We start from the raw sequence: 18,165 nt of genomic DNA, 5'->3' as shown, positions 1-18,165 counted from the left end.
CAGAAATGACAAGGAGCTCAAAAAGGAGACAGGGGCCAGCAGGAAACAGTAGCTGTGAATAGGGGAAAACAAAGGACTACAGTGGGAGGAAAAGGACGTAGCTATAGCACGCCATCGCTACACAGGACTATGGCTGGGCAATAAAAATATAAAGGTGGAGCTAGGCTTGAGTACAAACATAATGACAGAACAGTCAGGGTTGGAAGGTGCCTCTGGAGATCATCTAGTCCAACCCCCTGCTAAAGCAGGTTCACCTAGAGCAGGTGGCACAGAATTGCTTTTGAACATATTCAGAAAAGGCAGCTCCACAACTTCTCTGGACAGCCTGTTCCAGTGCTCTGTCACCCCCAAAGTAAAGAAGTTCTTCCTCATATTCAGATGGAACTTTCCGTGTTTCAGTTTGTGCCCGTTGCCCCTTGTCCTGTCACTTGGTACCACTGAAAAGTGCCTGGCCCCAGCCTCTTGACACTTGCCCTTAAAATATTCAAATACATTGGTAAAATCCCCTCTCCGTCTTCTCCAGACTTAACAGGGGCAGCTCTCTCAGCCTTTCCTCATAAGGGAGATGTTCCAGTCCCCTCATCATCTTCACAGCCCTCCACTGGACCTTAAGGAAGAAAACCAGAACTGGTAGAAAGCAAAAGCAATGTTGATGGTAGGAAGGGAAGAAAGAAAAACAGACTAGGATGAAGAAGTGGGTGTGAGCCTAGTCTAAGGTTCTAAATTATTTGGAATAGAGACACTGAAACTGAGGAGAACCCAAAGGGCAGACAGAGACAGTACTGGTGGCAATGGGGTAAAAAGCTTCAGAGGGAATGACCAGAAGTCTGTGGCTATAAGAGTATCTAGAATGTAACCTAAGAAAACCTCTGGTTTCCTCTTGCTCCCTCTGCTACCACAAACAACTGTGAAACACTTCAGCAAACCATCCAAACACTGTCTAGTGCTAAACCCTTAGAGGGCAACAACCTGCCCTCAGCATCAGCCCAAGTGCTAGAGTTCTGAATAGCAGATTTAAAAGTTACAGCCATGTTGACAACGCAGATAAATGTCAACATGATGCCCTGTGATAAAGTTTCAATCCTTTTTAGAATTCTAGGAATTCACTCACACAAAACTTGTGTTAAAAATTAAAAAGTCCACCCTGTTCTGGGGTAAGACTGAAGGAGCCTGTTCTCTCTAACACTGCAGAATGTGGAATATCTTTAGTCAAAATCAGGAGATGGGGGGTGGGGGTGCGGGGAAGATAGATCTCATGGAAAAAAATCTTGAATGCTTGAATGTAGTTTTGTGGACTGTTCTGATCACTGCAGATAGATCCCTACCACAGAACTCGCAGCTGACAAATCACTTAAATCAGCTTTTTGTAATGGTTAATGATTATATGTTCATTTAACAGGCACCCAACTTGCTACCCTCTGCTTAGGCCTCAAAGAAATCACTGAGTTACTGAACATCAAACATCAAGTGTTATAAAACACATTAATTTTAAAGTACTCATTCTCAGAACTGGGGAAAGTAGAATGAGCACAGAAATGTGACATTAATATCTGTGCTTGAAAACTAAATTAATCACAAGTTCGAAAATGACCGAACAAGGTCACTTGTGCATTCTTCATTTAGGCCTAAACTTGTATATGTGCTCTGTAAGCCTGTCTCCTCAAAAAGTGTACTGAGAAGTCTTTTTCCCCTAGTTTTTCAAAGTATGGTCCAGTGCCTTATTAAACGTGATAATTCAAACCCTGCTTTGGTGTCAGACTTTTCCCCCTGCTTTTTACCTGCAACGCTTTTACAGCATGACTGAGGATTATTAATGCTCATAAGCCTACAGCTCTGTAACTCCTCAACTTCTCGGTGCTTGCCTTTTCAAGTCTTAAAATGTTCCGATTACCCTTTCACGTGCCATTTGTACAGAACTGCCACTTCACAGCCATACCGCGTGACAGGGGAAAACAACAACACTAAAGACTTCGGTGCAACGTTACCGCCGCTTACGCTCGTGTTTGCTACGGAGGCGCCCTCTGACGTGGCACCGGCATGAGGAACCAGGCGTGTGAACGCAGGCACGGCCGCGGCACAGCCCCCAGGGACACCCGGGTCTGGGCGATCAGGAGCGCCAGTCCCCGCAGGCAGGGCCGCGGCCAGCGCCGCCCCCGGGGGTCCCTGCCTGCCCCGGCCGCCGAGCGGCCCACCCCCGGCCGGGCCGGGCCGGGCCGCGCCGAGCCGGGCCGCGCCGCGCCGAGGGGGCCGCGGGCGACAGGCGGGTCGGAGCCTCCCCCGGCCGCCACACCAGCCGCCGGGCTGCCGGCGCTCCCAGCCCACATCCATGTGGGAAAGAGCTGCCCCGGGGTCGCTTGCGGGCGGCTCCGGGGCCCGCTCGCTCGCCCCGGGTCTCCGGGGAGAGCTGGACGCGGCGGGCCGCCCCGAGGCGGGGGTGAGGGGGGCGGGCTGCCCGCGGCGGCGCCCGGGCGGAGCCGCTGACGAGGGGGCGCCGGGGAGCCCGGCTGCCGCGCGTCCTGTCCTCCCCCCGGGGCCTGGGTGCCCGCCGCCGCACTCACCACCTCCCGGGCCCGGCTGGTGAAGTCGCTCTTGCAGCGGGCGGCGCTCCGCTTCAGCAGCTCGTCCTTGGCGCTGTCACCCGCCGCCACTCCCAGCGCCTTGTTGCGGGTCTTCACCGTCTTCACGCTGGCCTTGAAGAGCAGGGTGATGTCCACCGCCATGGCGGCCCGCGCCCTCCGCCGCCGCCCGGTGCCGCCGCGCACTCTTCCCCGCGCAACGCGGCTCCGGCCGCCGCGTTCCGCCCAGCGTGGTCCGGCGGGCGGGGGAGGCCTCGTCGCCACGCCGCCTTCTCTGCGCGGCGGCGGGGCCGAGCTCGTCGTCAGCCCCCACGGAGCCCGCCCGGGCCGCGGTGGGGCGCGCAGCGCCGGGCCCGGGCAGCCGGGGCGCGAGTTCGGGGGAAGCGCGTGGCTCCCGCCGCCGGGGCGCGGCTGCTGCCAGCGGGGGCCGGCGCCTCCCGCGTACGCGCCGCCGCGGGGCTGTGCGCGGCCCCTCCTGCCTCACCGCGGCTCTGCGGAACGCAGGTGCCGTTCCAGCCCAACTTGGCCGTCCAGACACCCCCCCCCACGGCGCCGTCGCAGGTGTCGCCAGGTGGTGCTGTTACACGCAGTCTTCCGAGATTTTACATCGGCCACTTAGCCACGGAAAGACAGGTTAACTGGAGTTACTAATACATGTTAGCAGGTCTGCACCGGGGTGTGGGATTGGCGCTGGTGTGAGATTCCCGTGGGAAATGATGACACGTGTATGCCCCCTGGTCCCGTGTCCCCGAGCTGTATGGGTGGAGCAGCCTGGTTCACCTGGAGCATGCAGCCATGGTTGCTTCCCTGCCGAGGAGCTGGCCGGCGAGGCCCTCCGCTCTGCCACCCAGCCCGGGACAGTGTCACCCCGGTACCTGGGAGGTGTGTTAGGCGCCGTGGTTGGTGGCCGTGCGGATGCTGCACGAAGCTGTGTGAGATAGTCCGTGTGAGCAAGGGGGCTTCGCGGCCGTGCGCCCTGCAGGGGGCTGGCTTTGTGAAACTGCGTGGCACACAGGAAAACTTTTGACCCAATAACCAGTGGTGATGTTACACACATATATAAGTGCATATATATGTAACGTAAATGTATGCATATATATGTGTGTGTGTATATATATATGTATGGCATCTAATGCTCTGGGATCCAGCAGATACCATGCAGTTTTTAACTATCCTTTCACTGACCAGAAGCACGTTCCCCAAGACAGTCTCCAAAGAACACAGTTTCAAAACCCTGCCTCTCCCCAGTGGGCTGGAACCATAACTATTTTTCCCATCTACTCCAGAGTACCTGCTTTCTTCCCTTGTGGATTACTACTCTCCTTTCAGTTCAATTCTCATCAATTCAGCCTTAGCTGTACGTTAGTGGTTCCCTCATAGTTATATTGTGATTAGTATTCTTTCATACTTTGTTATTAATATTCTATTTAAAATTGTGTTTTTATTGTGGTACATACATTTGTATTTCTAATTAAAGGGACAGACTGTTTTAAGTCACTGTCCTCGGTGCTGGATTTACCGTGAAAATATATTTAAGGTATTAAAGAAGTGGACAATGATGGAAATTAAACTTTTCATTCCAGGAATGCCAGCAGTATTCAGTTGAACTTTGAGCCAAATGCCTTTGCTCTTTCAAGATTAAGAAATTCAGTATAAAGATACTTTAGCAAAAGACTTATTTAACGGGGCTGTGTGGAATTTACACATAGTAAATCAGGTACTTTCAGGTATGTTTCCTAAAACTGGTCATTTTCCTTTTCTTTGCATTACCAAAACCAAAGTAAACACACAATAAAATTCCAGGAATGTCACACTGACACCCTCAGTCTGAAACTCCCTGGAGACACTTCTGAGACATGTTCACCAATGCTATGTGTTAAGGTAATTTTCATATGCTGTGGTTCTGTCATCCTTATGGCAACTAATGCCTCACTCTGCAAACACATTATTTCACAGGCACTTGCACAGGTAACTTCTTGCCAATAGAAATAAGAAATTCACAGCTTAGCCCATGGTAGTATGCTCCTGAAAATGTAGATGATAAAATTATCTGGTTTTGTGCATATTCAGCTGTATAGCTTATTCCAACATATAATGAATTTAACATTTACGCTCCCTTGAAGTATTCCTATTTAAGAGGGCACTGGATAAGAATCTACAGATTTTTGCTGTTAGAGTGCTCCTTCTTTACATTTAAACTATAGATATATGAAATTTATTTTGAACTTCACCTCCCCTTCCTGCTTTTAGAAAAAACAACTTATTGGTGACTATGTGATCTTATAGTTTACTGATTTTTTAATGAAATTTAGGTACTTTAAAATAACTGGAATACTCTATACATTTTTGGATGAAAAAAGAAACCACAGTTCATTAAAGCAAAGTAAATTTTAACAGACATTCTATTGTTTACCTCCCGACTTTGCAAAGATTAACACACATACTAAACCACTGTGAATATTGTGAATACTCCCATTGGGGTCAACAGAACCACACATGGCACATGCACTTAAGCACATAACCCTTTTACTGGATCAGGATCTTAGCTGGAAATTCTTGGGAACAAGATCATGTCTTTATTTCTACTTTTACTTATTTATTTGTGCTTTAGGTATGTGACCAGTAGTTACTGAAAAACACCCCAAAACAGTAAAAGTAATATTACACAGTCAGTTTTGAACCTCAGCAGTCTTAGAACTTCCATTTGGGCACAAGGAAATAAACAGAGACACATTTAAAAAGAAACATAGTATTAAAATTCCATAGAGCTGATCTCATCTGTCAGAAATGGACTGAACAGTTAATCTGGCAAAGGAAAAAGTTAAAGTACCTTTTTAATGTGAAAGAAGGTTGCTCAAATGGTCTAAGTCATTAGGTATATAATACCCAGGGCCTCTGCTGTAGAGATAAATAGATAGCTTTGAAGATTACAACTGCTTTAAAATCAGTTGCTAAGAACTGGTGCCCAGAGCTTTTATTTGAACTTGATCCTAGCTTCCTGTATACAGTAACTGCATCTACTCAGTAGTTATTTGCACTTCCACAGCCACCTTGTTTTGGAAGTTTAAAGCTTACTTTGGAGCAGATAGGTTTCAATAGTACATGCTGGAGCTTCCTGTAATTGCTAAAAAGACTAACCTTGAAATTTAAGATTTGCAGGTTGGAGTAAAATTCCAAAACACACACAAAGGACTACAGTCCCACCATAAGCAGTGCAGGTAAATCTGTAAGAACACATGCCCTGTGCACTCAGTCATGCCTTAGCAGTAGTATATCTGGAAGAGGAGGAATTAGGAATTTGCAGGCTACAAGTTTTGTGTGCAGTGTGAGGACAGCATGCTGACCATCAGGTCTTGGTGTACCTGCTTAATAGACATGTCCAGTAAAATGTCCTGGACAAATTTGCCAGCAAAAAGGCGTCAGTGTTTCCCTGTGGTTATCAATCAATATACCCACTAAAGAGGGGCTGGTGAGGTTCATCTCTATTCAAAAACAGGTAACTCCTCAAATTGTAATTTCCTCTAGTGTGAGAGGTAAACAAAAGGGATAACGCTCCTGAACATCTTTTCAGTGTGCTGCAGCTACAAAGGTCCTAATTTGGCATGGCAATAGAAAAGTGCATGCGGTCCATTTTATACATTTTATATTTTTTCTGGCATAAGCCCAGTGACTAACTTTGTGATGGCAGTGTGGTGAACTGAACAAAATATCAAAAGGAAGGCAAGTTGTTTACAGTGCATGTTTGTAATCAAGACAAATCAAAAGGGGAGGAGCGGTATTTGATGACTGTTTAAACTTTTAAGCCAATAGCATGCATACTTATTGGCTTAAAATCTTCAGTAAATGGAAAAACTTTATGCATATGTAAAGAAAACTTATTTGGTATTTAAAAGTAGGATTGGAAGACAGTACAACCTGTACAAAGGAAGTATTGTCAGTGTGTACAATGAAACAAAGTTTTGTGGAAAGAACGTGTATGAAGTGCATACCTATAGGAACTTGCATTGTATGTGGCAACAAATATTGACTGCTAGAAACCAGTCCAATTGGCAGTAATGTCAAAGTTCTGTTATTCCTCTTGAAACTAGACCATCACACCAAAATTTACACCAAAAATAATTTTTAAAAATAGAAACCTCTCATGTAAAATATATTCTGCCTTAAAATATATCTGTATATATGATGTCTAACAATAGAAATTCAGGGGAAAAAATGATGACTTGATTTTCTTATTGTTCAGAAGCATGTTTAATTATTAAAGACATTATGTATAAACCCATTCTTTAGTTGTAGTGTACATTCTAACATGATACACGCTATCCAAATTACATAATAAAAGAAGTGTGTGTGTGTGTTTGAGGCAATTAAGCTTGAACTATGAAAGTTATGCAAGAATTCTCAGAGGTGCCAATTCTTCCTCACATAAATGGAAACACTGTCCCTGCCTTTGGACATTGTGTGTAAAAATTCCATTGTGTGTGAAATTCCAAGTGAGGAAGAAAACTGTAGGTCTTCATCAGAAGAAAATTACCTTATAGTCAAGATTTTATAAAAAAGAGTTACTTGGGTTATATACTTAACCAATGCACCAAAAAATATGTTATTTTCCAAAGCAGCAGACTTCTGAGGGTAAAATCTTCAGTTCTTAGTTCACAACTCAAATTGTAAACCTGCAGCTTATCCTACAAAGCTCTGAATCTTATAGAATAGTGTGTATTAGGGGGGTTTGGCCTTATCACTAATGCTTCTTGACTGATCCAACGGCAACAGTAGTTACAGCAAATGTATTTGTGCAACTAATAACCCTGCTGTATTTTAAGCAGATTACCATCTAACTTGGATAGCGCCCAACTAGTGGATCCAAAGCAATGGTAGCTAAGAGGAAGCCTAGAATCAAAGCCTTAGATCAGATTCCTCAAAGGCAGTTAGGAGCCTAACTACTAAAGACATCTGAATCCCATTCAAGGTGTTTATATATCACTTGATTTCAGTGAGTTTTGGGTGTCAGGGGTCACCAACAGCCTTCACTGTCCCTAACCAGTCACCTGTCTTCTGGGTGACCTCCCTGTGGGCTGATGTCAGGGGGTGCCCCTCTCACGCTGGGGCAGCAAGACAGGCTGCATTGGTGAGGCCTTGCTCTGCTGGCTCTGGCATTGCAGCCAGCTCCCTATCCCTGGGCAAGCAGCTGGTCCTTGCTTTGCCCTGACATTAACACCTAAATATCATGATTATGACTCTCATAATTAGAACAAATACAGCCAGCAATACCTGTGGCAGTCATTTCCCACAGCCATCATATATGCCTGGAAGAAGTCAACAGAGACAGTGTTCTTTGTCTTAAATTTTGCTGAAGAGATTTTAGCTTGCTCAAAGTCTCTCTCCTTTGAGAACTTCCAATACCCTCCTAGATGCTTGCAGACCGGATGGTTTCTTCTATGAAGCTCTGCAGGAAAAGAATGCAGCTTACAGAAAAAAAGTTCAGTCTACTGAATTCTGTAGTGAACACTACCACAGAGACTCACAAGCCGTTCTTTCTCTGTTCTTCAACAACATCAGTCAAAATTTGTCTAAGAAGTTGAAAAAAAGCTTGGCCTCTACATATGTGAACAAGGCCATGTGTTGTCTACCAGGCAAAAAGAAGGAGCAATAAAAATGGAGATAATTTTTCAACAACAAAAATTATACACAATAATTATGACAACAGTCATTATTTCCCCATGTACTTGAATAATCTTAGTAGATAGTTGATGAAACAGCTGGATTACCTTCTAATTTTCAACAGTAAAGTAGTTTTTGAGAGCAACCGCTAAATATTAGCAAGATAATACAGGAAGGCTTGCACTGTCACTACCCCAAGCTGTTATTCTTCATATGCCTTGAAAATGTTATATTTTGGTCTCCAGGAGCATGCATATTACATGTAAAACATTTCATATTTTATTAAAAGTGTTTTTAGACCTTCCTCCAAAAAAAATTGTTGAGCAGGTACTCAGACTAATTCTACATTGCATATACAAGAGTCCCACATGTCTCTTTGCTGCTAGACCTGCAACATTTGCCGACTTTCATATTCTATGGTTTAACATACTGCTATCTGAAGAGTGTCTTCGTTGGACAAATGATGGCAGTTAGAACAATGGGAATTTAAAAATGAGAAGTGAATTGTAATGAGCTTAGAGGAAAGATGAAAAGTGGAAGAAGAGATGCAGATAAGATTTCTACTAATTCAAATATTACAATAAATTCAAGCTGGGAGTAAAATGTAATACAAAAAAGTTAAGAGCTTGTAAAACAAATAAAGGACTCAAAGGTCTTGGGGCAGGGCACAGACAATTCCATGTACCTGAATTTTAAGAACTGTGGAAATATATGAGGCAAAAACCCATTCAAGATGAAGTGAACCCTTTGAGCACACTCTAAATGGCACTGATGAATGTTAAGAGGCACTTAACACATGCTCACAAGTTTCCCTGGGTAGACAAACCCTTATAAATTGAGCAGCAGCCAACACAAAGGAATCTCAATGCAGAGTTCTTACATCTATAATTTAATATAGGTAGTGAAGAGAATTAATATCCCTAACAACTACATATGTGGCTGTCAGCCTATGGGGCCTTAGAAATGGGGTACAATGAGCACGAACCAGACAGACCTGGATTTTGCACACCATTGCTTAGCATATTGGATGCAAAAGGATTTGGCTTGAAAATATATATGCAATAAATATGAATAAATATGGTATATGTGGGATGTTCACATTGTCCCACAGGCTTTAAGTTATTGGTAGTAAGAAGAGCCAGAAGTACATATTTGCAAGAGATCCTTTAGAAATTCCCCAAGAAAAATACTGTTGATATGTCCACTGTGAAAAGAGTAGGAGAGAGGTTGCAAAGGAACACTTTTTCGGGAACCATCCTACAATGAGATTGAAAAGCAGCACAGACCCAACAGTTCCCCATAACATAGTCAAGCTTCAATTAATTTCTCAAGATTTAGGGGTTTGGAGTGAAACCAATGTAGCTACTCTCTCAAATTCCAACCCCTTGATAAAAATGCAGAAGAAAAAAATCTGTTATAAAATATCGAGATGATCTTCAGTCATGGAATACAGTACAGAGCATGCCAATATCTTGCATTGAAGAGGATCTGTATTTAAATGTGTTTTTCCATCGATTACATGTTAACAACATGCAGAATTGATGGTGGGGTGGCCCTTACAAGAGGATGGTTAGAACAAAAATGCAAAAAGGGTACAAAACTAAAATGTAAGAAGAACCTATTTAAAGAAATGTTTTAAAGGAAGAGGAAAAGAAAAGAGCTGTCTGACGTTATTTACAGACAATGGTATAAGAAAGGGAACTGTGAAATATGGACCATTTTTGTTCAATTTTCTCATAAGAAACTCAAATCGTGGTGTGTACATAACAAACCATGATGGTTGAATGGGCACTGAATTTATCTTATTATGAGTACTTTCAAAGTAAAAGGAAAAATCAAACTGGGATTTTCATTCTTTCTCATTTGATGTTAACTGCAATGACTGACCAATATGTCAAAGAAACAATATCTTAATGCCTGAGTGCTCCCCACATTTATAGGGTCAGAAATAACTATAAGCCAAATCAAAGACATTTCCATTGTTGGGATTTGAATCAGGCCCAGCATACATCACTAGAGATCCTACAAAGTCTTTGCCAAACCCACAAAGGACTGGAGTAATTCCATAGCTTCATTCTGACATTTCTGAGGTTAGGCAATGGCTTGCTATCTGCTGAATAGCACGCAGAGTAGCAGTACAGTGGCTTGTTGTAGCGGCTTTCGCAATAAATAAAGCACCATAAAGACACCAAATTAATTGACACTGCAGTACTAAAAATTAAGTTCTCTTTAGTTCTATTGCTTATGACATTAAGCTTATGTATGTTCTCAAAATATTTGCCTAGTTTTATTGCAGCTAACCTCCCTGAACTTTTTCACGGCCCAGTTGCACAAAGCACGAGTGTGGGTACAAGGGAAAGGATGGGAACAAATACCTTGGGGAAGAAAGGGTAGAAAGGGACTGCAATAGCTCCAGCTTATATTGGTTTATTCTGTCAGTGACCAGACCCAAGAAACAAACCAGCAGAAATAAACCAGGCAGACTAACCTTACAGAGAATAACTTTATTCTCATTTGTATCAGCTCAATTTATTAACTCCACAAATCCATGAAAGAGGCATAGAAAATACAGTGTCTAGCTATATTATTGCTTATTTTGGTAGAAGCAGGAGTTAAACTTGATGTAAATACTTGTTAGAGCACTTATGACGTGTTTAGAGCCTGCATAGCAGCACTGTATGGAGATCCCTGAGCTGGCTCCAAGCAGGCTAGCATGTCCACAGCATACTGGATTCAGTGCCCTGAATGCTTTCTGCCAGGGTGTAATTTTATCCCCTTTGCCTTTCAGCTTGGACTTGTACAAAGGCATTATTATTGCTATACAGAATGTACCTTACCTGATAGCGTCTTAGAGCCAACTTATTCTTTTCATGTTGATGACTGAGAGTCAGCGTCCAGGCTTTCCTGGTCATCTGTCTTTTCCAACTGATGAACCTCCAGTTTAGAGCAGAAAATCTTGTTAGCCCCTAAGGAGAAAAGAAGGAAAGAATTGTTATTTCTTAACTCTAAATAATCTCAAAGTTGGTATATAATCTCAAGTCATTCTCTAGACACCTCTACAGCCAGTACTTCTTTTAGCGTAGTGTGCCATTTGTTTTAAGGACTTGTGATGGGTGAGAGGCATCTTTTTTTTGCAGTGACTATTTTTACAGTCTAGTTCAGACTAGACTTTCAGCTTAAACTGGGCACCTAGTTTTGAAGTAGATGATTTTAGGTTAGATGAACGCAATCTTTCTTATCATAGTACTTGTGATAAAAATGGAAAATACCAAAATGAAATGATTCAATACTTCCTTGAGAACACTGGAGGGAGCTCACAGAAAGAGACAGGAAAAATAAGAGAAAAGGTGGCAAGAAAAAGTTGTTCCAGTTATGTGAAAAGTTACACGAATATTTACATCTATAGATTGGGTTGCATTTTGATCCATGTACAAATTAGGAAAGAGGCATTTTCTTTTATATTAAATGGTGATAATTTTTCTTTGTATTTGTATTCTGGCATCATTGTAACTTTCTATTTTGAACACGTATACTTAGAAAACATACATAACAGGCCTTTTCTTTTTCATTTAAATTGATGTTTATTTGAGTTCTCTTATTTCTGTTCACTTGGCTTCATGCTCTGATATTTAATCTAAAATGAGGGAGAGGGACTTAGGCAAACTGTAGTTATACATCCCCTAGGAAAATACTATCATCTTCAGTGAACGCAATATAATGAGGAGGTGTCCTATTACATAATTGAGGAGGCATTGTCTTTTATATGCATTCTGGTTCACTTTTCACACTAAATTAATCTTAATAAGCATCTGCTTTGAGTAAAGAGTTTTGTGATATTTCAACCATGACCTCTCTGGAAGTCCAAATGATTTCACTTTACGTTTCAGACTGGAATATTCTTTTGAAACATTTCCCTTTACTATATGATAATCAGTATGTTAACATGAGCTGATTAATCCCATCAGTCTAACACTGATACCATGGCTCTTGTGCCCTTTCCCCAATAACCTCATGGCTGCAAAATCACTGCCTTCTTAAATGAATTCAGGGCAAACCTACAGATTATGTTATACAGGAGGTCAAACTTGATGATCACAGTGGTCCCCTCTGGCATATAATCTATGATTCTGTAACTTAAACTGGAAGAAATACAAATAACTGTACAATAGCAGTAACCAAAGAAATAAAACTAGCTGCTTTTAAGACAGAGCTTGATACATTTATGAAAAAGATTATACGAGCTGGTTGTCTGCAATAGCTGAAGCATGGACTTGGTGGCCCTGCAGTCACTTCCAGATCTATTTTACTGTTTCAATTGCTATCAGCTTGCTCTTGTTTTTAACATTTATTTCAAAACAGTTTTTGATACAGTTACTAGGATAACAAATTAAAGATGGATTTTAGCTTTTTAAAGAAAAGCTCTCTTTCATTTCAGATGACAGCCTGAATCGAGGCCTATGAATAATGCTTGTGTTGACCTGCCAGAATATGTCTTAGCAGCGATGAATTCTCAAATACCCAGGCTGAGCTTATTCATTTTGAAGTCAATGGGAGGGAATGCAATACAGCCCAGTGCTGAATCAGGATGCATTTTAACCTAACAGTGATTATATACTGTGTTTTCTTTAAATAATAAGAAAAGTATTTTCAAAAGCCACATTTGATTTTCTGAGTGCGACTTTTGCTACAAAGTTTATCTGCTCAAAATCATACTACTGTACAGCATGTGTTAAAGAAAATACTCAACATTTGTGCAGAGGTCCACAGTTACAGTTATCTCCTGCCCTGGCAGTTTGTAAGACTTGACAGATTTGCAGCTCAGGGAAGAGCTGGACTGCATGAATGTGGGAAATGGAGACAGTTTTAAGAAAAGTAGTAAGTGGGTTTGGTGATTTGTTGAGTAACACACTAAGTATACCTGGTCCAATTAAAATAATTTGTAAAATTTATGCTAGCTCAGAGAGAATAAACACAGGGCTATCTTAATTACGCTGGAGATACATCGCAGATGAGACAAAAGGAGATTCCAATTCCTGTTTGTCATTACCAGTTTCATGGCACTTTTTATTAGGATTGAGATTGGGAAAAGGATCATACACCATCATGTCTTTGCCAAATTTCATCTTCAGTAACCATTTTTAACCACCTTAATTTCTTTCCTTAGTTTCCATTATTTGTAGGTTTGCTGTTTTACTACCCCTGCTCTGTTTTCCTCAAGATGTACTTGCTTTCCACTGGCAGATGAATAGCTCCTGGTATACTTTGCTGCCTCATAGAAAGATTATGGAATTTTCTAGGTATTAGTGAAACACTTAGAGCTACTTGTTTGAGAAAGAGCTTGGAGATTCTGGTTTAAACACATAATCACTGTAAACCAAAAGCATAAAGCATAAAGCAGGGGCATACTTAGTCCACATTCTTTTGTAAGCTTTCCTGTCTTTTTCTCTTCTGCTCTTTTCACACTCTAACATGAAGTTAAAGTATTTAACTTATTAAAAGTTAGCATTTATTGTATTGTTTGTATTTCTTTGCTTATTGGCAAAGCACCAGCAGATTGCTTACATAGCACAAGAAACAAATGCTCACAGACTCAGGGTGTAGTTACATCATCTCTTAAGGTAATATAAGTTCAGGCTGGTGCTGAAAGACCCATCCTGCCTGTTGTGAGCCCTGGCAGCCTATGCCCATGTGCTGTCATTACCACTTGTGTGGCTGCCCAGTCAACCAGATCACGTTGCATTTTCTGTAGGCTTATATTTCCATCAGATTGGCTTGCTCATGACCATGAATACCAGCATATTTAATGCAGTGAGAGTGCATAACCAGAGGCAACGGGGACATTAAGTTTCCTTTTTTCAGCAGTGACCTCATGAAAAAGTGACATAAATTGATAGAGAAACCACACATGTGATTTTTAAAGATCACTAGTGATTATGTCTGCCTGTTTCTGGGTATCTAATTTTAAATAGTTTTAGAACGTGTGAAATTCAGAATCCTTTGATAACTAGATCCCTTTGAAGTGCTCAAATTGAGCTCATCCAAAAAAACCCATTAATTTCTGAAAATCATAGCTATAATTCTTTCTCTTTGGGCTTTATTTCTAGGGAAATCTTTCAGACATTACTTGGTTGCTACCTGTAGAGCTGAACATCAAAAACCCCTTCTTTATGACAATGAGATGCAATAATACAAATAGGCGATATCAAAATTTTAGCAAACTCATTTCCTAAGGTTACTATCAACTGCATGGATTTCAAAGATACATTAAAAGTTCTGTTTCTAAATTCCTTGCAGTATATCATGTCACATGAATTTTAACATCTCTACTTACAATCCAAATTTTGAATCAAGATTGCTTGACTGGATTTCAGCTATCAAACATCATCAAACCCATTTATTCAATTCATTGTCCCCTTTCATTTCCAACCCATAGCTGCCTGCAACAACATGCTTAAACTTGCAACTGTAATTCATATGTCAACACATTTCCATTAACTAATCACAAATTATCAACTTCAGTTCTGTAGGTCTGAACACAAGTAAGTTTTCCTTTTGTCCAACACACTTCAGAGCTCAGACAGAGATTTTGGATATGATTATAAGTGATATGTAATGGTACCAATATTTTGTGCTTGAAAGAGCTTTTTTAGACTTGCAGGCTGGTGAATATATTTGTGTTTACCGTCTGCATGAACCTATGTTGTGCATATAGTAAATGCATATAGGGTTATTCAGTGATTTTAAAAAAAATATTTAGCAACTTTATCACTTAAAAATAAATTGGATCACATGAGCTATAAATGTATAAGTTAAGATGATTTAAAAGGAATATTATCTGTAGCAGAAGTATAGCTGTGGGTTAGAGTTTGCCTTGGAAAAGAATATTACTTCAGTATGCCCAGGCTGGTCTTTCCTAGCTGATTCCCCAGATCAGAAGGAAGGTGAAGTGCCTCTACAGCTTGAAACCTCTTCCCCAGAGTTCTGTGGTAGCATTGTTAGAGAAGTCCGTTCTCTGCGATGCTTTGCCGGCAGAGACGAAGGGGCAGTCAGTCTGTAGGGAACAAGCCCACAGCCCCAGCTCATGGAAAACTCTTGTGTCATTCACAGCTGCCACTGAGGGAGCTCAGCAGAGCTCAGTTAGCTTGACTACCACAAGATCGAGAGCACAGTGTTGGCAGGCAATCATATGTGTTTTCAGCTTTGTGAATTCAGGAACCTTAGGTATCCTGTGTGATCACCAGCAGCTTATGACTGCTGGCGGACACATGTCTCTGGAGTTCACTTCTGAATTTAGTAAAGTATTTTCCGTTTCATGTTCTTTATCGAAAGAACTACACTAACTCCTTATTGAGAATTCAGTTTCAGATAGGTTAGGTTGGTCTAATTACTGATATTAATTGTAGCAGACAGATTGAAGACATAGGTTTCCATACGAACATACGGTATTACTAGACATCACTTATTAGTGAACGTTGTCACAAAACAAAAATGCAATGCAACCAAATAGCTCTAAAACCTTTTCACTGGCACTTCTGTTATATTCCTACATGAACTGCGAGAAATACAAGGCTATCTTTTCTGTCTATTTATAACCTAAATATTGCACTTTTCTCACTGACTTGAAGAGAAGAAGCAAGGCAGATATACAGCTGGTGAAAATATGTACATGTGATTGTTTTTACCTGAAAGAGGCCTTATTCTGTAGTTTTTTAAAAGACAGCAATAATCTTGCTTTTCATTTCAAAGGGTTAGATTGCTTTTAAAACAATTTCTGTTTCTCATTTGGTTTATCACAATTATTCCTTATTTGCATGACAGGTTTTACAAGCAAAACAGTTGACTACAAAATATTAAAACCTCTAACAGCTTCTTGTTAAAACAGAGTCAAACCCTGAATTCACTTGTTCAGCTTTTTCACCACCTTTCTGTCCCTGACTCACAGTGAATTACTGAAAACTAGTGCTAAGAAAGTGAATACAAATTGTAGCATTTGTCCCTAATATAGTTTTTATTGTTACATTCCAAATGTTAAACATGCTAACCAGTCCATTTATACACATTCATATATTTCATTTGTACTTTGAAATCAGATTGGTGTAATCCTACAGAATCTCAGTCTTTGTGTGAGACAATTTTGAAGCCATGTCCACAGTTAATTCTTGTCAACATTTAGCTAAATTGGTAAAGGATTGTTAAATCAAAACAACCCTTTTATATCAAGGCAGTCATATTAGCACAAACATGGTCACAGACTATTTGGTCAGATTTGACTGAATTTATGACAGCTTAACTATTTTGACAAGAAAATGTCTTCGCAATAATATAACTGCATCCATACTAAAGGATTATAACAATTTAATTTGTCTTTCTGTTTGTTTGTTTGTTGCCGGTTTTTTCAAATTATTGATTTGGTCAAATTGTTGGGTGCCAAAATTGAGTGTAGATCAGGTCTCAGATCATGCTCTTATTAGCAAACCAAACACTGGTTTTGTTTTTGTTGCTGACGTTGTTTGTTTTCATTGCTGTCTGAATGAGCCTTTTATGGTCTCTGCCTCTGCCTGGCTGACTGCACCCGATTGTATTTAATTCCATTTACTCAGTAGTTTTAGCAGGGATCCCCGGCCACTACCTATCAAGTCCAATCGCTATTATTTAAATCCAACGACTCAGAATCAGAGAATTTATCTTTTACACAGTTATTGCCTAAACATCCAGCATAAACATGCAGAGATCTGGAGGACTTGTTCTGACTGTGCTGATTAAAGGCAAAGAGCAAGATGGATGGAGTCAGTTGTGATCAGCAGGCTACAGCGTCCTGCTGTGCTCCAGTCTCTGCCATTGTGCTGGGCTCTGGGTACCAGACTTGCCATGGTCCTCTCAGGTCTAAAAGGAAAGCTGGCTTTGTTTGCCTGTAAGCATCTGCAAACTGTTCTGACACATGATCTACCCTCTCAGCAAGGCCACTCATTAGGCTGATTATCACTTCAAAGTTTGTATTATCATCCATCTCTAAAGGCAATTAGGAATGGGTGGCTTTGAGTATCAGACACTGGGTGACACTAAGTGACTCATCTTTATTGATTCTTTTGTGAGCAGAGACAGTGATTGAGATGATAGGATTGCAGCCTACCTGCCCCTTTGACTGGTAAATACTGAAGAAAAACGGTGTGTAATTAACTGACAGTTAATATAGGTTCTGTTTAGTGTTCAGAAAGCACAATAGTGGAAGCTGCCCAAAAGGAACAAAGTAATGAAAACTCCTTTGACAAGTTAAACTCTAAAGCCAACTGTGTAATTATCTGACAGTTAAAGGGGGGAGGGGAGGACTTGGTTTAGTATTTATGAGACCAAAGGAATTCCTGCGCCTGAACAATGGGGACAGTTACTGACAATAATCATAACAGCCACACAAAATATTTGTTTGTGCAAGCCTGGCTTGAATTTCAAGCAGCGCTGGCTGGCCGCAGGCTCGGAGCAGCCCGGCAGCGGAGCGCGGCGGTGCGGGGCTGGGGCTGCCGCCGGCCCGGCCGGTGGGTGCGGAGCGGCGCGGAGCGGTGCGGAGCCTGCGCGGGGGCTGCGTTCCGCACCGCCGCGGCTGCGGCCCGTGAAGTAGATGAACCGAGCTGCCGTTGAGAAAGTCAAACTTGCATAAAAGGGCTCCGGCCTGGTCTGCGCGAAGAAATGTACAGGCAGAACTCGATCCGCCCCGGCGAGCGTTCACAGCAGCTTCTCCTGCTAACCAGCCCTTCGCTTGCCCGGCGCAGCTGTAAGTGTCGCTTTCTGTGTAGTGGCAGAACAAGTCGATCAACACCCATGTAGCTCAGAGGCACACTTACTGGTCCTCCACTGCAGCACGATAAGCTATCCTCCACGTACACACTCTCCCACGATGCAATATTCCCTGTAGGAGCAGCCTGTCCGGCAGCATTTT

At 41.8% G+C, this 18,165-nt stretch overlaps 1 protein-coding gene across 1 annotated transcript in view; it reads right to left on the bottom strand.

Moving 5' to 3' along the window:
* The window catches only part of STX18 (syntaxin 18), a 70,424-nt gene extending 67,381 nt beyond the window's left edge, over positions 1 to 3,043 (bottom strand). The window contains exon 1 of the mRNA XM_080381716.1: positions 2,559 to 3,043. Within this exon, the coding sequence (XP_080237842.1) occupies positions 2,559 to 2,720 (162 nt within the window). The 5' untranslated portion in view covers positions 2,721 to 3,043. The remainder of the gene's footprint in view (positions 1 to 2,558) is intronic.
* Positions 3,044 to 18,165: the final 15,122 nt, after the last annotated feature.

This window comes from Falco punctatus, assembly GCF_963210335.1.
Source record: "Falco punctatus genome assembly, chromosome: 1".
Taxonomy (NCBI): Eukaryota; Metazoa; Chordata; class Aves; order Falconiformes; family Falconidae; genus Falco; species Falco punctatus.
This window is presented reverse-complemented; position numbering and strand designations above follow the sequence as displayed.